The following is a 23,826-nucleotide window of genomic DNA, read 5'->3' as shown; positions in this document are numbered from 1 at the left end:
TTGGGTTCCTGAGCCACCCCCCTCGCTGCTGCTGCTGCGCTTGTGTCTGTTTTAATTTGCTGGTGAATAATTTAAAGGGGCCTGTTTATTTTTTAATAAAAGGGAAAGATATAAATTGTCTTGAGTGTGGGTAATGTTACTTACAGCTGCCACCGAACAGATGCTTGGTGTTTCCAAATAGATATTTTAGTCCGCAATCAGTTTCAGGAGAAAAGAACAAACTTCCCCCCCTTTTGAAAAAAAAATTATTACTCCCACCCATCCTTTTAAACTTTATTTTCCGACAAGCTTCCCGCCCGCCCCCTATCTCCAGAGAGATATATAGGAGTTGTATTTGATATAAATATTTAATTCCCTTGTGCTAATTTCTTTTTCTTTTTCTTTTTCTTTTTTTTTTTTTTTTGAGTGGGCTTTTTTATTTTCCTTTCTTTTGAGGGACAGGGGTTGCATGTTAATGCTTATGATGGACTATTTTAATATAAAGCTATTTAAATAAGTTTCATTTGTCTTCCGGAGCCCAAACTCTCCCGGACGAAGTCAGCTGGATGTTAGGAGGCGGGAACAGGTACAAATGAGTGCTGTGTTTTGAAGTCACAAAAGACTTGATCTGGGCCACTCGTTGATCAAACGGCTCCTGCCTTTCAAAGAACAAGGGCAAGAAGAAGCAGAAGCAGATGATGCACAAGAGCCAAGGATCTCCCAGGGCACTTCAAATGCCTTGAGAAAGGCAGGGTGTGGATTCTCTGAAGTGCTAGAGCGAATGCTGTTTCTTCAGTTCCCTCATGCTACAAAGCTGCTGGCGGGGGTGGGCAGGTTTGAAGAGAGTTGCTTTTTAAATACTTTGAGAACTTGGGACCCAAGTTTCCTCCTGTAACGTCAGCTACCTGGCGGAACACTAGGGTCATCTTTGGTGACCTGGCCGCCATCGCCGCCATCTTGCTTGCTGGATTTCTTTGCTGACCATTGACGCGGAATGGAAAACCCATTATCGCCGAGGTCGGCGTCACGTATGCAAGAGGGCAGCCTGACCATATAAAACCAGTAAGAACCAGTTTAGGAGGAATTGAACACTGACTGTTCGAGTGCAGAACAACTCCAGATAAGGCACAAGGAGGTGTCTGCATGTTCAGTGAAAGAAAATAGGCTGAGTGTATGTTGGATGGAGGAAAACAATAGTGAGGGCGAACAGCCGACGTGACGTTTATTTTTCCTGTGTCGCAATGGAAAGTTCCCTCAGGCTCTTTGGACTCTGTCCTACAATGCATTGCTGAATAAAGCCCGGCCTTCTGGGAACTTGGCGTCAGCCTCCGTACTCGAAAGCCCAAGGGGAATTTTCCCTATGCCTTCCCTGCCAAAGGAGCCCAGGCCCGCGAACAGCAAAGCAGCCAAACGGTGCCATTAAAAAAATAAAAAAGACATAAAGAAGCCACATTCAAAACATCTAGGAACATTTAAAACTTTGATAATAAGATTGATAAGTTAGGCAAGCAAATGGTGATTGAAGAGAAAATAGGAACTTGTCATGTTAGGTCATTGGCCCATGTAGCCGAATAGTTTATACACTTGGCCAAAAACAGCTGTCCAGGGTTTCAGGCAGGAGTCTCTCCTCAACCCTCCCTGGAGATGCTGTGGGGTTGAATTTGGGACCAAACCAGATGCTCTTCCACTGAGCTGCATCCCTTTTCCCCAAAGACAGAGCCTTCTTGGTCATGGGCCCCTGCCTGCAAAATGCCCTCTGAAGTTATTTTGGCACCTGGTGAAGAAGCTTCCCCCCTTTCCAGGCCCTCTGTCTTCTAGCATAGAATTATACTTACCATTCATCCCTTAGTCTCAATACTGTGTCATCCAGGGGTGAGAGACTTGTGACCTTCCTGTCGTTGTTGGGGCTCCAGCCCCAGCCAGCATGGCTAAGAGTGGGATGATGGGAATTGTAGTCCAGGCATGTCTGGAGTGCTCCTGGTTCCCCATCCCTGATCTCATACAAGCTGGCTGTGAAGTTCTGTTTTTCACACTGAACTGTTGGGTTGTGTCTTCTCTGCTGCCGTTTTCCCAATTTTGATTTATTGTTTGTTTGTCCATATTTGTTGGGTTTTTATGTTTCTTTGTTTTTATTGCCTTGTAGTAAACCACCCTGGGAGTTGTCTGTTGTTTTAGCAAAGGGCTGGCATAAAATTATTTTAAATAAACTTGCAGCCAGGAATGCTAAATGCAGCTTCCCTCCTGTGTTTACAGCGATCACTCAGCAGTGCTCTGATTTTGTGTGTGGCGATTGTGCTTCAGCAGAACTGCATATGGTAGTTTCCTGTATATGCAACACAGACACGGAGGAAACGGTAGATGTTCTAGTGCAGAGTGTCTGGGACTGACTGGATGAGGAAGAGTGGTGGGAGCCGCCTGCCCAGAAGCCCCCCCCCAGGGTGGGCACAGAAGAAGAAGACTTTAGGTCCTGGGTCCTGGTGGTGGGACACTATAAAGGGCAGTCTGCAGAAGGAAGGAGCTGGGAGGTGCTGGAAGTAGGGGGTTTGAGCGATCAAGGGGGGTCAGGAGAAGGAGGACCTTACAGGACAGGGCCAGAGGCTGAGAGTCACAGTGCAATCACAGACTCAGATAGAGAGAAGTCAGATTGCCCCAGCTATGCAGCAGCAGCAGCAGAACAGTCCCAGTCCTGCTGGCGCACCTCCCACTCTGACTCCTCGGTCGAGGAGAGTCCTGCACATTGGCCAGACAGGCCCAGAGGAGGAGCTCGCCCGCTCGATGCAGCCTTCGTCTGCTTGGGAGGAATCCAGAGTGATAAGCTAGAAGGGGAGGGTGGAGCTAGTGGTCTGTTTCAGCGGCATAAAAAAGGTAGAGGGATACAGTGGTGCTGTAGTCTAAACCACTGAGCCTCTTGGGCTTGCTGATCGGAAGGTTGGAGGTTCGAATCCCTGCGACGGGGTGAGCTCCCGTTGCTCTGTCCCAGCTCCTGCCAACCTAGCAGTTTGAAAGCATGCCAGTGCAAGTAGATAAATAGGTACCACTGTGGCAGGAAGGTAAATGGCGTTTCCATGCGCTCTGGTTTCTGTCACAGTGTTCCGTTGCGCCAGACGCGGTTTAGTCCTGCTGGCCACAGGACCCGGAAAGCTGTCTGTGGACAAATGCTGGCTCCCTTGGCCTGGAAGCGAGATGCGCACCACAACCCCATAGTCGCCTTTGACTGAACTTAACCATCCAGGGGTCCTTTACATTTTACCTTTTCAGGGGCATCTTAGCTGGAGTATTGCGAACCAGAGTGTTGTTATTTTCTGTTGATAAAGAGCTAATTGCATTAGATCTCCTTAAGAACCACTGAAATTCCTTATAAAAGGTAAAGGGACCCCTGACCATTAGGTCCAGTCGTGGCTGACTCTGGGGATGCGGCGCTCATTTCGCTTTATTGGCCGAGGGAGCCGGCGTACAGCTTCCGGGTCATGTGGCCAGCATGACTAAGCCACTTCTGGCAAACCAGAGCAGCACACGGAAACACCGTTTACCTTCCCGCCGGAGAGGTACCTATTTATCTACTTGTACTTCAACGTGCTTTCGAATTGCTAGGTTGGCAGGAGCAGGGACTGAGCAATGGGAGCTCACCCCATTGCGGGGATTTGAACCGCCAACCTTCTGATCGGCAAGTCCTAGGATCTGTGGTTTAACCCACAGCGCCACCCACGTCCTGAAATTCCTTATAGATATATTCTATATAGAGTATAGAATATTCTATATTCCTTATAGATATGGGGGTAGATACTGAAATGTGCATGGACACAGTCCCCCTGCCTCTCCCATCCACCTTTCCATGCCCCCCTCCCTCATTATGGAAAGTCCCCCTGCCTCTCCCATCCACCTTTCCATGCCCCCCTCCCTCATTATGGAAAGACAGCCTGTAAACTCGTAGGGGCAGGCACTTGTCCCACGATATCCGATTCTGTAGAACGCCATGTATGCTCATGGCGCTGTGGAAATGGATAGCTAACAAGGACAAACATTTGCTTTTGTAAGTTTCATCAGTTATATCCCTTGCAAATAATTTTTTTAATGTCTTTGGTGCAGACTTTGTGTGTGTGGGAGGGCGGGCTGACACAGTCGAGGCATTTATACTTAAAGCCTAAAGGTTTCAAAGCAAAGATAACTTCTTCCTTCCTTCAAGGCATGAACTTTTATTACAATTCGAGTGCTTTTATCAGAAACCATTGAAAAATACACTCAAGTTGACATTGAAGTGTTGTGATCTTGGTTGTGTGTGTGTGTTTTTTTAAAAAATATATCTGCCTTTAAAAAAAAAAGTTATGTTTAAAATTCATAGCACTTTCAGAGCCTGATAAAGGAGCCTAATTTCCCGGCTTGCTTTGTTCAGTGTAATATATTTTTTCTAAATCCATTTCAAGCAGCTCATTTTTCCATTTCAGCAACTTTCCTCCAAGTTTGGTAGACAATAGGCTTTTATTAATAAAATTAGTTAACAACTTACTGCTGACACTGGAAAGCATCAAAGTTAAATCGAGTTGCTGGAAATGTTCCGTAGCTCCGTGCAATATAAGTTGAAGGGAATGGTCTGGCAACATCCGGCATTGTTGCTTTGTTGAAGCTGAGCTGGTATGGACTCGATTGGGAGAGACTGCCAGAGGGGCTCCATATAAGTTCCTCAGAGCTATTCAAGGAAGGCTAGGTTACGAGCAAATGAATACATTTGGAAGATAGGCTTAAAAATAAAAAGTTGTATCATGTACACCAAATCTCAGAAACATAACAAGCTACCTTGTCAGATCACTGATCCATCTAGTTTAGCATTGTCAGCACCTATGCTGATTAGGAGTGGCTCCTAATTAGGATTTTCAGCCAGGACATTCCTGGTCCCACCTGGAAATGCCAGGGATTGAATCTAGAACCTTTTGGGTTCAAAGCAGATGCACTGTCATTGAGCTACAGCCCTTTCCACTACTGTCCCTGCCATGGTGGGTAGTCAGTGTTGGCCTGAGGTTAAACAAGGTGTCCATCTTAGGGTAAGACCATACAAGTAATCTGACCCTGGCTATATGTCAGGAAGATTTTGGGCACCACATGGCAGGACAGAGTCTCAAACAATGATGTGCTCTCCCAAAGTGCATGTTCCCAGCATGATTGCAATGGTGTCTCAGTGACGTCTACGCTGGCTTCGTCATGTCCACAGAATGGACGAGGGCAGGATCCCCAAGGATGTGCTCTATGGAGAGCTGGCTTTAGGCACCAAGCCCAATGGCAGCCCAACTCAGCTGCAACAAAACATGTCTCTCCCGCATCTGTCTCTACAGCCACAACAGGCGTTGAAACTCTCCAACTGTATGACTTCACCCCTGATGCCACACTCTTCCATTGTCTCTTGAGACAGACGGATGCCAACAAATGAAAATGTCTCTTCCCCCAGGCCTCTGTAAGATTCCCGCCTGCCACTCCCTGCTGATACTGCTGTTGTGTTAATCTGTTTCATTATGGGTGTTTTGTGTCGTTTTATTAATATTTTAAGTAAATTTTCTTGTTCAGTTGTTGCATATACTATATTTTAGTTAGCCGCCCTGAGCTCCCTTTAGGAGAATGCATGGTGTGTGTGTGTGTGTGTGTGTGTGTGTTTGTGTGTGACTGTGTGTGTGATTCCATTCTGAAGGAAATCAGCCCTGAGTGCTCACTGGAAGGACAGATCCTGAAGCTGAGGCTGCAATACTTTGGCCACCTCATGAGAAGAGAAGACTCCCTGGAAAAGACCCTGATGTTGGGAAAGATTGAAGGCACAAGGAGAAGGGGACGACAGAGGACGAGGTGGTTGGACAGTGTTCTCAAAGCTACAAACATGAGTCTGACCAAACTGCGGGAGGCAGTGGAAGACAGGAGTGCCTGGCGTGCTCTGGTCTGTGGGGTCACGAAGAGTCGGGCACAACTAAACGACTAAACAACAACAACAACAAGTGTGTGTGATATACGTGTTTATGCATCCTAACCGCTGGATCTATTTAACGAAAGGGAGGGAGGAAAATGCATTAACTCAATAGGATCAACACTTTATAGCAAATGCTTACCACTGGATCCCTCCTTGGTTCCTTGGGTTTAAAGGCCTCATATCTTTGGCCTTTTGGGAATACGAGGCAGACAGCAAAGTGACTAATGTTTTTGTTTTGTTTTGTTTTTTAAATGATCCGAATTAAAATAGTCAATTCCAGTTCTGTGCAAGCTCAGGAGTTCCATGTACCTTGACTCATGAGGATGTGTCTATGCATGCAGGGGGGGCGGGCGGAGTGTTTGCTGTTCCAGGTCAGCCAACAAAACATATCAGGCCGGCCTTGGTTGGGTTGAAACAGCATTGAGGAATCTCCAGCTTGCATACCTCAGGGCCATGCCAGACTACCCCACTGGACCCAAGAGGCCATGTCAGTCAAGCCAGGGCAGCCTGCCCCTACACTTGGCATCGTATATGATCTCAGGTGTGGGGCAGTTTAAAATGCAGTTGGGCTGAAAGGGTGGGGGTTTGCAGGCCCTGCTGGTCAGCGGAGCCTGCAAAGCCCCGTGTGACGTGCTGTGCAAGGGGCTTTGAAACCACAAGCAGCCTTAAGAACCTAAGAAGGACCCAACCAGATGCCTGCAGAAAGTCTGCAAGCAGCACGTGAGTGCAGCAGCCCTTGTGCTCTCTGCAGGCTTTCTTGCGAGACTTGATTCACATAGGTTGGGGGATATAAGATCCCCAGCAGGATCCTCACCCCTTGCACTCACGGGTGGAGGGAGGAATGTGTTGCTTTTGGTTAACACTCCCATCGCGGGGCCATCCAATTTGGACTTTCATTAGTGCGGTTGAAAGGATTGCAGTGAAAACTGTGATACAAAAGATTATGCATCAGCCAGATTGCTCTGCATTATTTTAAATTGCAGACTGTGTCCTTATTCTTTATTAAGAGTAAAGTAACTTTAAGCAGTCTGAGGTTATCAGGAGATAATCACGTCCCCAGGGTCTTTATGGCACTTTGAAACGTAAGGATTGTGATTACTCTGTGATTGCTATGCTGCTTATTATTCTTTACTGCTTAATAGTGGGACCATAATATTGTTTTTGGATATAGCTAGCTGAAAACCACTCTCCCAGTTTTAATCATGTAAATGGTTACCGTTTTTACAAATGCAAAAGGAGTTTGGGGGCCATTGTTTGAACTGAGTGGCATAGTGGTGAGTTCACATTGTAGCCTTCCTTCTGTTTCTAGACGTAGGCCAGGAAGGATTTAAAAGAAACCACAAAAACACGTGACCCAAAATGACTTTTCCAAAAGGTTGTATGCATTTTCCTTCTGCTTGCTCCCCAATTTCTCTTATAGGAAACCCACCCTGGGGGATTTATATTTTCTCACCCAACGTGGTAGGATTCATCAGCTGGAACTTAAATACTTAAAGTCTTCCAAAACTGGATCCTTAAACCTGACATTCTTTGGCCTGGCCTGCTTCTCCTTCATTTCTTGCTACAGTTTGTGCAGCCAGATGTTGACCCAGTATGTGTGGCAGCTGTGAAAAAGATAAAAGTCTATGCTTGAGATCACTACGAAAGGAAAACTGCTGATAACCGTAATGGCATTATACAAATCTATGGTGCAACCATGTTTGGAATACTGTGTGCAGTTCCGGTTGCCTCGCCTCAGAAATGATATCGTAGAATTGGGAGAGGTTCAGAAATGTGCAACCAAAATGTTCAGGAGGACAGAGTGACTCAACTATGGGATCTTCACCAGGAGGTAGTGATGGCCACCAACTTGGATGTCTTCAGAAGAGGATTAGTAATGGCTGCTAAACCTGATGACTATGCTCTCCGCCAGCTGTTGGAGGCAACATGCCTCTGAATACAGTGGTGCCTCGCAAGACGAAAAGAATCCGTTCCGCGATTCTCTTCGCCTAGCAGTTTTTTCGTCTTGCGAAGCAAGCCCATTGACGGCTTAGCGGATTAGCGCTATTAGCGGCTTTTAGGCTTTTAGCGGCTTAGCGGCTTAGCGGGTCAGCTGATAAGCGGCTTAGCGGCTTAGAAAAAGGGGGGGGGAACCCGCAGGAACTCGCAAGACATTTTCGTCTTGCGAAGCAAGCCCATAGGGAAATTCGTTTTGCGAAGCGCCTCCAAAACGGAAAACCCTTTCGTCTAGCGGGTTTTCCGTCTTGCGAGGTGTTCGTCTTGCGGGGCACCACTGTACCATTTGATGGGAATCTAGTGGAACACTGGAAATTGCCTGATGCTGAGTCAAATCCATTGGTTCATCCACCTCTACAGTGGCTCTCCTGATTGAAGTGCAGAGTGTTTGAGGGCCGGGACATTCATAGGGAAACCAAAACGCTTGTTTACAAAGCTATTGTACTGCCAAACTTACTGTATGCTTGTGAAACATGGACAACTGGGAAACACTGGCCTGCAAGCGCTCCAGTTGGAGAACAGCCTTTCCCTAAGGTGTCACGGGCTTTGAAGACATTCAAACTCAGGACAAGAGGGAGAAATGCGCTAAGAGGAAGGCACATATGGCAAGCCCTCATCGGGATCAACTCCCACCCGGAAATTTATGTCCCCACTGTGGAAGGATGTGTGGATCCAGAATTGGCCTCCACAGTCACTTATGGACTCACTTTTAAAACCATGTTTATGGAAGATAATCTTACTTCTTACTTGGCTATGAGTGATTGCCAAAGAAGAAGAAGAAGAAGAAGAAGAAGAAGAAGAAGAAGAAGAAGAAGAAGAAGAAGAAGTAGTCAGTGGCCAACAGAGGCTGTCTGGGGTTTCACGCAAGGTTCTCCACTAGCCCTACCTGAAGATGCCAGGCCTTCAACTTGGGACCTTCTGCATGCAAGGGAGAAGATGCTGTATCACAGAAGAACGGTCCTTCCATACTGCCGTGGAATCAGATTCTCAACCTGTTCTCTGTTCCTAAACTTTGCCCTTTATATTACCACTCTTTTTTAAAAAAAGGCACTGACATCTGAACAATATGACCAGAAATACGTTATTTATAAAGCTAGTGTGAATTATGTTTAATGGCCTCCATTTTAAAGCAAGCCATTTGCTTCTCTCTCTCCTTCCCCCCTCCGCCTTTTTCCAAAGTCTCTGTTTTCATTAGTGGAATATAAAATGTTAATAATACCTTTATACTGTAGTGCTCAGGAGCAACATTTGTCTTCCATGTTCTTTATGGAATCCTGCTAGCAAGCTCTCACTCGTATCATAAATAGAATTTGTTCCACGAAATAAAAAAAATGTATTGTTTTCTTTGTTAGAAGATGCTGCTAAATTGGCTGTATGTTTGATAATCACATCTCAAGCTGATTATTCTGCTAATAGCCTTAAGATATTATTTTTATTGAAAAAATAAAAATAAGTGCATCACTATAGTCCTAATACTAGTAATTTTTTTTTGTGAAAAAAAATCCCTTCTTGTTTCTGCAAAGTCTGAATGAGATTTTCAGAATTGAATAATAATTTGATCCGTTAATCTTTTGAAGCTAGTAATTTTATTTTCCCTTCTTTGCAGTCTCCAAGGCTCGCAAATGAATAGAGCTTCATTACTGGAGCCTCCGTTTAATAACCATTATCCATTATCTTGTAATTAAGACTCCCTGTAACGAATCATGAGGACAATGCAAAAATACATAGTACATTTCTTTAATGAACTGGAAAATGTTCATCTTGTTCTATTTAGTAATGAGTTGCTGAATAGTCGTTAAATCCACTGGAGAATGGAGCGAGATGGATTTTGAAGACTATCTTTGAGTTTGTGGTTAATCTATTAGAATTAAAATTTCATCTTCTATTTTTATCAACAGCCGATTAGAAGGCCTTCTGTTTGACCAAATTGATTAGGGGACCCTATACAAGGGCAGATGTTGTTTAATGAAAGTTTTTAATGAAACTGTACCATAGAGGTTTCTAATTACCAGACTTATAAAAGCTTTGACTTACCTTACCCTGCAAAGAGGAGGCGGAGGGGTGGTGGTGGTGGAAGTATTGTGCTAAAGGGCTTAAATGCCACAATTAAATGAAATACAGGGAAAAGTAGGAGTTGGTGCGAGGAAGTTTGGCTTACTTGTCTGAAGAAGAGGTCATCAACTAAAGAGAGAGCTCAGTGAGAGGCAGTAGTTTGGTGGTAGATGGCACCCAACTGAAGGCTGTTAGTTTGACCTTCCCTTCATTCAGTGCCAGCCAGCATGGCCAATGGCCAGGATGATGGTAGCCCAAAACATCTGGAGGGCATCTGCTTGGGGACTGCTTCTTTTTACATGCAGAAGCTGTCCTTCGCCACTGAGCCAGAGTCTCATGTGGACCTTTGGAATAGGTTGTCCTAGTAATAAGGCAGCTTCCTATGTTCTTCTCTTGAAATTCATTTCTGACACTGTATCGTTATGCTAGCCAAGAAGGAAATACTGGAAAAATTTGCAGGAACCCAAAGGTTTTCAGAATTAAAATTTTTAAAAAGTGTTTACGATAATATACTGAAATTGGGATCGGGAATCCAAAAACAGCCCTGAAGGATTGCCAAGGGCCGGGGTGGAATGGAGTATCCTGAAAAAGGTGTGGCTGGCTGGCTGGGATCCTGAACAGGAGCACTCCACAGTGTAAAATTTAAGTATGTAAGACAAGTCTGCTGGATGAGACCAATGGCCTATCTAGTCCAGCATCCACTTCTCACATTGGCCAACTAGATGCCTGTGGGAAATCCACAAAAGGGAACATTCCAATTCCTACTTCTTTCTTTTCCTAGTTTGTTAAGGTGTTAAATTCATATGACAAATCTAAAGCTTATTGTACATAGACTTCTCGCTTTCTGAACGCAGGAAATCGTTTGTTAGGTCAGCGTTTGCACAAAGAGCCCTCAATTTCCACCATTTCCTATGGGGGCATTTCTAATCTGTGGTCTCCCTCCATGGTTTCATCTGAAAAATGGCTGCAGCCAACCAGCAAAAGAGAGAAAATTGATTTGTCCAATCTCTCCTGCTCTCTGATTTGTCTGATCTCTCTCCCTGTTCCCTCTCTCTGTGGTTCCTGCCCGAAAATGTCAGCTGTCAACCAGCTAACAAGTAAGGAAGTAGGCAAACTCCGGCTGTTCAGATATCTGAATCATCTATGTGCCCAGTGAGGTTTGGGCGTAATTCTTTATGTTTGGATAACTGAATTTTCAGCTAAGGGGCATTCTGATAGTGGGATCTGCACATACTAAGAACCAGAATGATAATTTTGCTGACACATCTGTTTATTACTTTTTCTCTTTTTATTCTCACCCTTGCAGGTTCTGATTTTATCAAGACTTCCACAGGAAAAGAAACTGTTAATGCTACCTTTCCCGTTGGACTTGTCATGGTGAGAGCTATTAGAGACTTCTTCTGGAAAACTGGCTATAAGGTAACTTCATACCCTCTCCATCTTTTCATTGTAGACTGTGTTCTCGAAGGCAATGTTGGTGTGATGCGCAGGCTTTGGACCATGGGTGGGGAATTATTGTAATTATTATATTTTATTATTATAATAATAATTATTATTGTTGCCACCCATCTGACTGGGTTGCCCCAGCCTTCCAACAATAAGCACAGCAAAACATCAGACATTAAAAGCTTCCCTGTGGCCCTCCAGACTTTGTTGGACTCCAAGTCCCATGAGTCCAAAGCAGCATGGCTAGTGGTCGGGAATTATGAGAGTTGTGATCTAGCAACATTTAGAAGGCTACAGGTTCCTCTATCCGTGCTTTAGGGTCTGTAAACTGCCAGACTTATGTATTAACTACATTTTTATCCTGCCGTTCCACCAAGGTGCCATGGGTGGCATAAACTGTTTCTCCCCACATTGTTTTCCTCATGACAACCCTGTAAGCAAGGTTAGACTGAAAGATGGTGACTAGACCCAGGTCACCCAAGTGAGCTTCCTGGCAGAGTGGGTGATTTGAACTGGTGTCTCCTCAGAGCCAGTGTGGTGTAGTGGTTAAGAGCAGTGGACTCGTAATCTGGTGAACCGGGTTCACGTCTCTGCTCCTCCACATGCAGCTGCTGGGTGACCTTGGGCTAGTCACACTTCTTTGAAGTCTCTCAGCCTCACCTCACAGAGTGTTTGTTGTGGGGGAGGAAGGGAAAGGAGATTGTTAGCCGCTTTGAGACTCCTTCGGGTAGTGATAAAGCGGGATATCAAATCCAAACTACTATTCTTCTTCTTCTTCTTCTTCTTCTTCTTCTTCTTCTTCTTCTTCTTCTTCTTCTTCTTCCTCCTCCTCCTCCTCCTCCTCCTCCTCCTCCTAGCCTGATACTCTAACCCAGTGTTTCTCAATCTTGGGTCCCAAGCTGTTGTTGGACTACAACTCCCATCATCCCAGACCACTGATTGTGCTAGCTAGGGATGATGGGAGTTGTAGTCCAACAACAGCTCGGGACCCAAGTTTGAGCTACACTCCTCTAAGTTATACACCACACCACACTGACCGGCTGTGACACAGAGCTGTTGTGCTTTGTCTTTGAACGGAAGCCCAGAGACAGACAGAGGGTTCATAAGGAATAGGAAACTTAGTTTGTTTGAAGACCTTTTATCTCAGAAGAATGAGAAGCAAATATCTCCAATCTGGTATTCTTATAGAAAACTCATTCTCTTGACTTATGTAGCCAAAGCAGCACCATATGGCCACAAGGGGGTGGTATTAGTAGCTTTGCAGAAGTACAAATACATTTGGAGGAAAAATACTACAACAACGAAGGTTGCGAACCCTGAAAACACCCCAGTGAGGACTGTGTGTGCTTGGTGGCCACTGGACGCTGACTGACTGATGGGGAGGGAAAGTGGGCAGGAGCGGGGATAGAATGGGAAATAGCATAATGGCAGAGTTTGTAGAAGAGCATTCTATGCAGCAACATTTTGTTGCTGGTGCGGCTTGTTTCCTGGTCCTGTGTATGTGGAAGGGTGGAAGGCATAGAGTTCGGCAGCAAGTATAACCCGGCTGTGTCATCCTGTACTTCCTCTCTGATTCTTGCAAGAGAACCACCTCTTCACTAGGGACTTCCACGTCATTCCTTCAGCCTTTTATTCAACGGTCACTCTTCTGAGTTTCACTTGAAACATGTTTTGGGGCGGTGGTGGAGAAATGTTCACTCAATTCTTCAGTCAGGGTGGTGAGAGCACCACCAGCTTGATATCTGGCAATGTTGGCACTGGGTTTGAGGGAATCTTTGTGCAAGATGTCCTCGGTATGCCCTGCTCTTGGAACAGGCCTGCGTCCTCCTCAATGCTGCTGAGGGGGAGGGTGTGGCAAGCTCCTCTTTGCTCTTGTCACTGTGCTCTTACTTGGAGAAATAGCAGGCGAACAGGCTGGGGCAGCCAAGAGGTGGAGCAGAAGGGGCAGGGGGCTCCAGATGTCTGCTTTGGGGCTGTTCTTCCTCGTTGAGCGATGAGCTCAGCAGTGCAGAAGCAAGGCTTCGTTGGTACCCTGGACAGCTCCATGCAGGGCTCAATAACGAGCAGAGCAGGAATGTTGTTTCAGCAGCAGTCACCGTCTGACCGAACCTCAAATAAGAGGAGCAGCTCTGCCTCAGTCGAATCCTTGGTCTCCTCCCCTGAAGATGGGAGATGTGACCCCAGGGTCATGACCCAGCCCTTCCGCTTGGGGATGGACCTCATCATGTGCCAATAATGCCTACTCCTGCTGCTGCCTGCATTGGCATATAAACACGCACCTGGCTCCTTTTGCAGATACTTGGGCACCTCATAGAAGGCTGTGGCAACTATTGTGTATTGTCTCAAGTCTCTGTGGTAATTTGGTGGTGGTAGCACATATAATTTGGTCCTTCGCCTTGCCTCCGTGGAGGTTTTGCATGTCATTAAAATAACTGTTTAATTTATCGTTCATTTAAGCAGACTTTATGATGTGTGTGTGTGCTTAAAGTTCTATTAACAAAAAGTGTGTGGTGCGTGCACCTGCTCAGGAAATAATAATAAAAAAATTAGATGTAAACTGAGTTTATATCCTTTTTATTAAACGAAGACAATTTTATCACTGACGAGAGATTTCTAAATGGTTTCCTTAACAAACCAATTTGGCTGTCGTACAGATGCTTTTCCAACAAGGCGTTGGCCAATAAAAACAGGTTAATGTAGAAATTAAACTTCTTCCGAGGACAGAAGCGGGTTGCAGGGTAACATTTATTGAATGATAAGCTGCGGCGGTGATATGAAAAGTGTGCAGCATAATGGGAAATAATCTTTTCCTGTCATTATTGAAGGACACACACAAATTGGTTTTTCTGTTGGGAAATCCCCCAGTCCAGAGAAACTTATTACTTTTAATAATATAAGGTGACGAGAAAAAATTCTCAAGGAGATGAACTTATTAAACAAAATAATGAAATGCTGTGAAACAGCAGGGGGAAAGTAGCCCAACTTTTTCAGCTCTTGAATGAAACATTTATTATATATAGATATGTGTGTGTGTGTGTGTGTGTGTGTGGTGCATTCTGGCAGTCAGATGGATTCTGTAGAAAGTCAGCAAACAGAATGAGAGACAGGATAGTAATAGGTAGCTCTGGGTGAAAATAAATGTAATTATTTGTGGGGAACATGAATGTTTTAACTAAAAGAAACCAAACCCAAGATGGCAGCCAGAATCCAGAGTGTCGCAGATAGAGCTACCTTTTGTATATCGCTGCTTCTGAGGCCCACTTCTCAGTGCATTCCTGAAAGTTGTGGGAACATGAGGAAGAGCCTCCTGTACGTTATATGAAACTGCCTGACACAGAGTCAGACCATTGGTTCATCTAGCTCAGTGCATAAACTGATTTGCAGCAACTCGGGGGTTTCATGTAGGGGATTGAACCTGGAACCTTGTGCATTTAAAACAGATGTTTGCCCACTGAGCCTATGGCTCTCCCCTTGAGGAAAGGTCATGGAGAGGAACTGTGTTTGGGGAAAAGTAAGGCGGACAAGCGAGAGAGCTGTTGCGGCCCTGTGTACAGCAGAGACAGGGAGTCTGTGATTCCCCCAGATGCTGAAATACCAAATTATGAACATGGTACTATCAATTTTCTGTTTCTTTTTAAATACAGTCATATCTTGGCTCCCGAACGCCTTGTGAGATGCAAGTTTTGGCTCCCGAATGCAGCAAACCCGGAAGTGATTGTTTTGGTTTGCAAATGTTCTTTGGAACCCAAACGTCCTCTGCGTCTTCCGATTGGCTGCTGGAGCTTCCTGCAGCCAATTGGAAGCCGCACCTTGGTTCTCGAACGTTTTGGAAGTCAAACGGGCTTCCAGAACGGATTCCGTGACTGTATGTGTTACGCTTTTACAGAGCTGAATAAAAATCATAGGATATAAATGCCCGAACCAAAAGGGGCTAAGTAGGGAATTCATATAGAAGCGAGTTCCATAGATGAGAGGCCACCACAGATAAGGCCTCATCTCTTGAGCTTGACAGCCTTCTAAGTTTTTCTGGGGCGCATGTAGACAGAGTCTCCAGTGGGGGCAGGATAGCATCATACGGATATTGTATACAGATATGCAGATTCCTATCTAGGCCAACTTCCTGTATTTTTAAATTTCCTGTTTCCTGTTCTTCTTTCTTAAATCAAGGTTGGCTTTAAGCCTGCGGGAGGCATTCGCACGGCCAAAGATGCCCTGATCTGGCTCTCGCTGATGAAGGAGGAACTAGGAGATGAGTGGCTAAAGCCAGAACTCTTTCGCCTGGGGGCCAGCACTTTGCTGGGAGATATTGAGAGACAGGTTAGTATTCCTACTTCTTGCTTCTTTGGCAATCACTTGTAGCTGAATAAGATTGTCTTCCATGAACACGGTTTTAACAGAAAGTCTGTAAGTGACTGTGGAGGCCAATTCTGGATTCACATGCCCTTCCACAGTGGGGACATAGGTTTCTGGGAGGGAGTTGATCACGGTGAGGGTTTACCCAGCATGTTTTCCTCTTAGCATGTTTCTTCCTTGCATCCTGAGTTTGAGCATCTTCAAAGCCCATGACACCTTTGGTAAAGGCTGTTCTCCAATTGGAGAGCTCACAGGCCAGTGTTTCCCAGTTGTTGGCATTTATACTACATTTTTAAGGTTGTTATTCCTCCTAATGCTATATTATTCCCCCCCCCCCATAAAAAACCATGTGGTTTTGACTTTTGTAATACAGTGGTACCTCTGGTTGCGAACGGGATCTGTTCCGGAGCCCCGTTCGCAACATGAGCAGAATGCAACCTGCATCTGCACAGGCGCATGTCGCGATTCGCTGCTTCTGGCCATGCACGTGACGTCATTTTGAGCGTCTGCACATGTGCGAGCGGCGAAACCCGGAAGTAACCCTTTCCGGTACTTCCGGGTTGCTGCGGGACGCAGCCTGAAAAGTTTAACCTGAAGCAAATGCAACAAGAGGTATGACTGTACAGACTTTAAAAATTGCCTTTTGAGAGCTTTCGTTTTCTTACACTGCTGCTTATAACGGAGCCTTGCTTTTTAATTGGTGGCGTTTACCAATTAGTTCTGATCCACCTCATTTGGGGAGGCAAGGTGGTTCTGCACAGTAGTAATATGTTCATTTTGTACCATGTTAGCCATCATATAGGAATAACCCATGGGTAGATCTTGCGCTGTGCATTTGTGATGCCACAGGTTCAGTTCCCACCATCTGCTTTTCAAGAGACCCCAGACAAGCAGCATGAGTCTTGGCCCTTCTTGCCATTTCCTCCCCCCCCCCCCTTTCCTCTATCCACAGCTTTATTAATTTATTTCAAGTGCTGGAAGGCTTTTAATGGAGAAGGCCGAGAGCTCGAAGGGAGAGCACTTGCGTTGCATGCAGAAGGTCGCAGGTTTAATCCCTGACATCTCCATTAAAAAACCCCAGGCAGCGGATGATGGAATAGCAGAAGCCATCAAACCCAATATTGTCGACTCTGGCTGGAAGCAGCTCTCACAGATCTTAGGTCTATTCCCCACCAACCACCACCTGATCCTTTTAAATGGAGATAGGGGGGATGGAACCTGAACTTTTCTGCATACAAAGCCCCACACACTCTCCAGCTGAGCAATGGGAAAAGCCCTTGCTCAGCATCCTGGAGAACCACTGCCGGTCTAAGTTGACAACTCTAGGCTTGATGGACAAGCAGCCTGACTCGGTATAGGGCACTTTCCTATTTTCCTTTCAAAAAAATACAGTGGTACCTCAGGTTAAGTACTTAATTCGTTCCGGAGGTCCGTTCTTAACCTGAAACTGTTCTTAACCTGAAGCACCACTTTAGCTAATGGGGCCTCCTGCTGCTGCCATGCTGCCAGAGCAAGATTTCTGTTCTCATCCTGAAGCAAAGTTCTTAAACCGAGGTACTATTTCTGGGTCTGTAACCTGAAGCGTACGTAACCTGAAGCGTATGTAACCCGAGGTACCACTGTAGTTTAAAAAAATCTGTTGCCAAATGTGTGTGTGGATCATAGAATTGTAGAGTTGGAAGAGACCCCAAGGATCACCTTCCTGCAATGCAGAAATATGCAGCTGTTCCATATGGGAATCGAACCTGTAACCTTGGGCTCCATCAGCACCAAACTCTACCCAACTAAGGCCACCATCTGAACTACACATTTAAAGCAGTATCATGCCACTTTTAAGAGCCACAACGTCCCCCAAACAATCCTGGGAAGTATTATTTTGTTAAGTGTGTTGTTAAAAAGTAAAGGGACCCCTGACCATTAGGTCCAGACGTGGCCGACTCTGGGGTTGCGGCACTTATCTTGCTTTATTGGCCGAGGGAGCCGGCGTACAGCTTCCAGGTCATGTGGCCAGCATAACTAAGCCGCTTCTGGCGAACCAGAGCAGCGCACGGAAACGCCATTTACCTTCCCGCCAGTGCAGTACCTATTTATCTACTTGCACTCTGATATGCTTTCAAACTGCAAGGTTGGCAGGAGCAGGGACCGAGCAACAGGAGCTCACCCCGTCATGGGGATTTGAACCGCCAGCCTTCTGATCAGCAAGTGCTAGGCTCTATGGTTTAACCCACAGTGCCACCCGCATCCCTTAAGTGTGTTGTTAGGAGACCCCATTTCCTCTCACAAAGCTACTGTCAGGGGCTCAGGAGCAGAGGCACAGGGAAGAGAGGAGATGGAGAGCGAAGGGGAAGAATCCGAGGGGAGCGTAGGAGAAGAGGACAGTGGACCGAGGGATTCCATGAGCCTCTCCAGCGAATCGGAAGATTCACAGAAGGGGGCGCCAGTGGCCAGGGGTAGGGGGTTCCCAAGGGGAACGCCCCAGGAGCAAGGGGGCAGCAGGGACTCCCAGAGCAGTAGTTGGAAATCAGGACCAGCTTCCCCACCAGAGCAGAGTGGGGGGGAAGAGTCCCAAGGATCGGGGCCAGTGCATTCCCCACCAGGGAGAGAAGATGAGGCAGGGCTGACCACGCCTCCATCAGAAAGTCGGACAACGGAGGGGAGGTCAGATCCGGCCAGTATCCCGGAAGAGGGAAGCAGTGGCCGAAGTAGTGTAACGGTTAGGAGAAAGGTCACTGGGTTGGCGCGAGAGGCAAGTTCAAATGTACAGGAGCGCGGGACAGCAGAGAATGAGGATTGGGAACCGGGTCCTAAAGCCCGCAGGAGGCAGGGGGAGGAGCTAAGCGACTCAGCGTCGGAAGAGTCCAGAAAGGGCAATGCCCCAGCGGGCAGGAGGACCCAGAAGAGGAGAGAGCAGCGGAAAAGGTGGAGCAGGGCTAGGATCTTCAACTGGTGTCAGAGGGGAGGAGACTCAGACGGGACTTCGCCGATCTAGGGTTTAAGATGTAGGGCTGCGCGCTGCGGCTTTGAAATTGAAATTGAACTTCAATAAAGACTTTTGTACATTACAACAGCCTAGCATTGGTCCTCTATGAGCTGGGACCTAGAGGCAGCTCTGACAGCTACGATTCCCAGTGTTCCCTGGGAAGAGAGGGATTGATTTGCTAAACCTTTCTGGGATTGTAGCTCTCTGAGAGGAATAGGGTTTTTTTTTGCAGCCCCCACTGGAAGCATGTAATGTGCGAAGCGGAAGACTTTCTGGGGGAGGGGGGCAAGCCCCAGGACTGACTGCGATGGCTGATCCTTCACACCCCACATGCTTTGCGTGATTTCAGGTTTGAGTAAGTGCATCAGCCCCAAGTAACTTTGCCACCACTGAGGCTTATCATATTGATGGCACAGTCATGAGAGTTGCTCTGGGAGATGGATTCGGATGTGCAAAAAATGTAAACGGGAAGGCAACAGTCACATAAAGGGGAAAGGAGAGAACCTCTCGGGACACAGATGTACAGTGGTACCTCTGGTTACATATGTTTCAGGTTACATACGCTTCGGGTTACAGACTCCGCTAACCCAGAAATAGTGCTTCAGGTTAAAGAACTTTGCTTCAGGATGAGAACAGAAATCGTGCTCTGGCGGCGCAGCAGCAGCAGGAGACCCCATTAGCTAAAGTGGTGCTTCAGGTTAAGAACAGTTTCAGGTTAAGTACGGACCTCCGGAACGAATTAAGTACTTAACCCGAGGTACCACTGTATTAAGCCCAATGCAGTTTTTGGAATAAATCAAGGTGGAGCAGTGGTTTCAGACCAAGCTGGAAAAATTGTGCTTATTCCAAAATGCATTGGGCCCAATGAAAGGTGATTCACCCCCCCAATTTGGCAGGACCCAAACACAAATGGCACTTTCCACATCTTTCTCCCTGGAAAGAGCCAGTGAGGTGGAGTGGCTAGACCCGCTTGGCCACAAAGCCCTCCTATGTGGTTTCAGGTAAGTCACACACTCTTGGCTTGGCCTGCCTTACAGGGCAATGTTAAATGAGCCCCATGTGTGCTTCTGTTTCTTGGAGAGGAGCGGCACACAAAATTTGCCAATTAAATAAAATACGGAGCAAAGAACAGGACAGAATGAGATCATCTTGTGCTCAAAGGAGATGTCTTCAGAAAACGTGTGCTATTTCTATCGGTGTGAGTAATTAAAAGTTTATAAATGGCATCCGCCTTCTTGTTAACCTGCCCTTAATTTGTCGGCTTTGTTACACCTGTATAATTTCATCTTTTCCATTGCTGCTCCGGTAAACTCGTTTCCTCCCCAACTGCCCTCCTCCCACTCTGCAGATTTACCACCATGTGACCGGCAGATACGCAGCTTCCTATGACCTGCCTATGGCTTAGACCAGTGACTAATTCATGATATGAAAGAGAGAGAAGGAAAAAGAAGGAAAAGGGGATACACAGAAGAGGCGTAAGCAAGCAACGTCCTCGAATCCTTTCCTGCAAACAAGTCCAAGATGTGCTTGGGAAAGGATTAAAGGGCAAGGGGCTTCTGACTCACTTTTTCACCAAGCTGGACAAGTGCTCATGATTCTAAGAGAAATTCTGGATTTTGAAGGTTTTTCCAGGTCAATTTTGCTGTGCCTCATTCACTAACATTAATACCAGCAGGAGGGGAGTGGGGCAAAGAGATGATCAAAGGATTGATTTATTGCGAATTTTGTATTAATGGGTTTGTTTTCTGTACTGGTGTTTCCTACCCACCCCTCTTTCCCATTGCATAGGGTGCCTTAAGGTGGTACCGAAATAAACTATAACATGGTCTCCAGTATCAGGATGAACACTGTTGCAGGCTCTTTTGAGAGCCAGATGTCTCAGACTGCCGCCCCCTTCTCTAAAGCTGGGCTTCAGGTCTGTTCACAAAATAATGCAAGCAGCAGGCATTAAAAAGAAGATGCTCTTATTTACGCCCACCTGCCACCTAAACTGAATTGCAAGTGATATCTGAAAGTCTCCAGAGTCTCAGAAGCTACTATTGATGTATTCAGTGGGAGCTGGGGAGGTGTTGTTAGTCTAAACAAGAACAAAAAAAGATTGGTTTATATGGATCTGAATCAGCCTCAGGTCTTCCAAGTGCCTTGGACTACAACTCCCATCGTCCTTCACCATTGGCCATGCATCCTGGGAATGATGGGAGTTGGAGTCTTAGAACATCTGGAGAGCACTGGGTTGGAGAAGGCTGCTGTATCCCATGATATGCTGAAAAACAGAGCCATGGATGGTTGAATTATTGTCATCTTGAGTTTGTTAGGGCTTCAACAATTTGCCTCACCCCCCTACACAGACACAGACATGCATCTTGCAATGTATCCTTCCTTCCTTCCTTCCTTCCTTCCTTCCTTCCTTCCTTCCTTCCTTCCTTCCTCCCTCCCTCCCTCCCTCCCTCCCTCCCTCCCTCCCTCCCTCCCTCTCTCCCTCTCTGTGTGTGTCTGTCTGTCTGTCTGTCTGGATTGCAACCTACTGTACTGCACATTGTACAGGATACTCTACTTTTTTGAGACCCAGCAGGGTGCATGGCATTTGTGGGCTGCTAAAACCATAACCAAACCTCAGCTGCACCCTTATGCAAAAGTCTACAAGCACATGCCATGGAGCTGAGCCCAGTGATTCTGGAGCACAGGTAAAGGGCTGCAGCTTCCCCATTCATTGAGATATTTGGGAGATTTTTCTGAATGAGCGATCCTGACAGGCATGCAAGTGACACAACCTGCTCTTGAGCTGGAAACCTCTCCTGCTTTTGCAGAGAGCATTGCACATACAGGAACTCAACAGGACTCTGAAATGCAGTACACAGACCTGTCCACAAATTTCCCATTTGCTTTTAAAGCCCTTTTAATTCTTTGTAGGCTGATGGAGGGAGGAATCGTGTACAAATACTGTAAAAAATCGTTACACATGCCTTAAATCTGAGCCTCTGGTGGGTTTTTCTTTTAAAGGATGGGATTATATTTTATGAAATCTTGTCTCAAGTTCTAACTTTGCAGAAATAAATTGCTTGACATTTTAAGAACATATGTTTAAATAAAAAAAAATTCTGTGCAGGGATTGTTCTCCTGTTTTGCTTGAGATTAATTACCGTGCACACACGATTTAACTAAAAATAATCACTACCTTTCTAAAGATCAGGCCACCACGAGCTTTGTGCCTTATTTTGTTGCTGCCTTCTGCTGGGGAAGGAAGTGGGGCTCAGGCGCTGGCAGACTTCAGATTTTTTCCATTTTCTCTCTTAGACTTCCAGTTTCCACTGCCACCATTGCGTGGAACTGCCAACTCAAAAAGAAATGTTTGGCTTGCTTTTTAAAAAAGAGGGGTGCATGATTTCAGTACTGCCTAGAACAGTGTTTCTCAAAACTTGGGTCTCCAGCTATTGTTGGATTACAACTCCCATCAAACCTAGCTAGCGTTGGAATATTCTAGAAGAAACTTGTAAATGGCCTTGGACAAGATGCTAGGCAACGAAAATTTTCCCTAGCAACAGGTGTCCTTATCAGGGCATGCAATCAACTAAGTCTGGGTCAGTGTAAATGAGTACAGTGGTACCTCGGGTTACATATGCTTCAGGTTACAGACACTTCAGGTTACAGACTCCGCTAACCCAGAAATAGTGCTTCGGGTTAAGAACTTTGCTTCAGGATGAGAACAGAAATTGGGCTCCGGCGGCGCGGCAGCAGCAGGAGGCCCCATTAGCTAAAGTGGTGCTTCAGGTTAAGAACAGTTTCAGGTTAAGTACGGACCTCCAAAACGAATTAAGTACTTAACCCAAGGTTAAAAAGAGAAAAAGATGGTGTTTCTTTATTTGCCTTCCCCTCCCTTTATTAATGACCAATGTAAAGTTCTGTAAATAATAAAGACTCTGAGAAACCGAACCAAATGGTGTTTATTCCTGTAATGGGAATTTCACTAAGATAGCTGGAATGCTGCTGCTGCTGCAAAGAAGTAAAAGATGCAGGAAAACGTCTGTAAAAAGAACTTCTGCAGACAGAAATGAAAATCTAAGAGTAGGAAACTCCGACGAAAGAAGAATGGCAGACAAAATTAATGGACTACGCAGAATTAGACAAAATGACTGGAAGGATTTGAAACCGGCGGAACCAGAGATTTGCAGAAGATTGGAAGAAATATACGAACTATTTGAAGAGCAATTGTAATCAACAAATTACACTAGTAGGACTACAAGAAGTTTTGTAAGGAGAAATATATGAAATATTGCAAATAGAGAAAGAAGAGAGATTAGTTATGAGATTTAAAGGTAATAGTGGAAGTAAGAAATGTATATTAAGTAATTAGAGTGGAAAATTTTCAGATGTGATTGATGGAAGTCAAAAGAACTGTATAAGATGTAAAAGTATGTTTGATTATTTGAAAACACTATATTAAAAAAACTAATAAAAATTTATATATATAAAGAAAATCTAAGAGTAGATGCTCATGCACCAACAGCTAGCAGCCCCAGTGGTCAGGGGTGATGGAAGTTGTAGTCCAGCTGGAGACCCAAATTTGAGATGAAGACGGGTAGACTGGTCAATCTCTTGAGTGATATGTAGTAGCTTGACAAGGATTTCTGACTCCCAGTTTAACAGGAACAGTAACAGGACTTCCTGCATCTAAATAACGCTGCTAGAAAGCTAATCGGGAACAGACTTGTGTGTGAAAGGTTTGTGAGCTCAGTTTTGCACTGGTATGGTAAACAAATTCCTAGGCCTCAGAAAGCACTCGGAGGCACACTGGTCTTTGTTTTATTATTATTTTAGCTATTTGCCTTTTGTATCTGGCCCTGAATGGTAGTTCTTGGGGTCTAGTGAAAATCGAAGTAGATCAGACAAGCTGGAAATCTGCCACCCTAATTGAGAAGCTGGACCATAAAAAAGGCTGATCGCCGAAGAATTGATGCTTTTGAATTATGGTGCTGGAGGAGACTCTTGAGAGTCCCATGGACTGCAAGAAGATCAAACCTATCCATTCTTAAGGAAATTAGCCCTGAGTGCTCACTGGAAGGACAGATCGTGAAGCTGA

At 45.6% G+C, this 23,826-nt stretch overlaps 1 protein-coding gene across 1 annotated transcript in view; it reads left to right on the top strand.

Moving 5' to 3' along the window:
- DERA (deoxyribose-phosphate aldolase) overlaps positions 1 to 21,867 on the top strand; it is a 44,288-nt gene extending 22,421 nt beyond the window's left edge. Inside the window, exons 7-9 of the mRNA XM_079993017.1 lie at positions 11,277 to 11,389; positions 15,584 to 15,733; positions 20,098 to 21,867. Coding sequence (XP_079849143.1) covers positions 11,277 to 11,389; positions 15,584 to 15,733; positions 20,098 to 20,154 — 320 coding nt within the window. The 3' untranslated portion in view covers positions 20,155 to 21,867. The remainder of the gene's footprint in view (positions 1 to 11,276; positions 11,390 to 15,583; positions 15,734 to 20,097) is intronic.
- The last annotated feature ends 1,959 nt before the right edge of the window (positions 21,868 to 23,826 follow it).

Source organism: Podarcis cretensis, assembly GCF_951804945.1.
Source record: "Podarcis cretensis genome assembly, chromosome: 10".
NCBI lineage: Eukaryota > Metazoa > Chordata > Lepidosauria > Squamata > Lacertidae > Podarcis > Podarcis cretensis.
The sequence above is the reverse complement of the archived record's forward strand: the minus strand, read 5'-3'. Positions and strand labels throughout refer to the sequence as shown.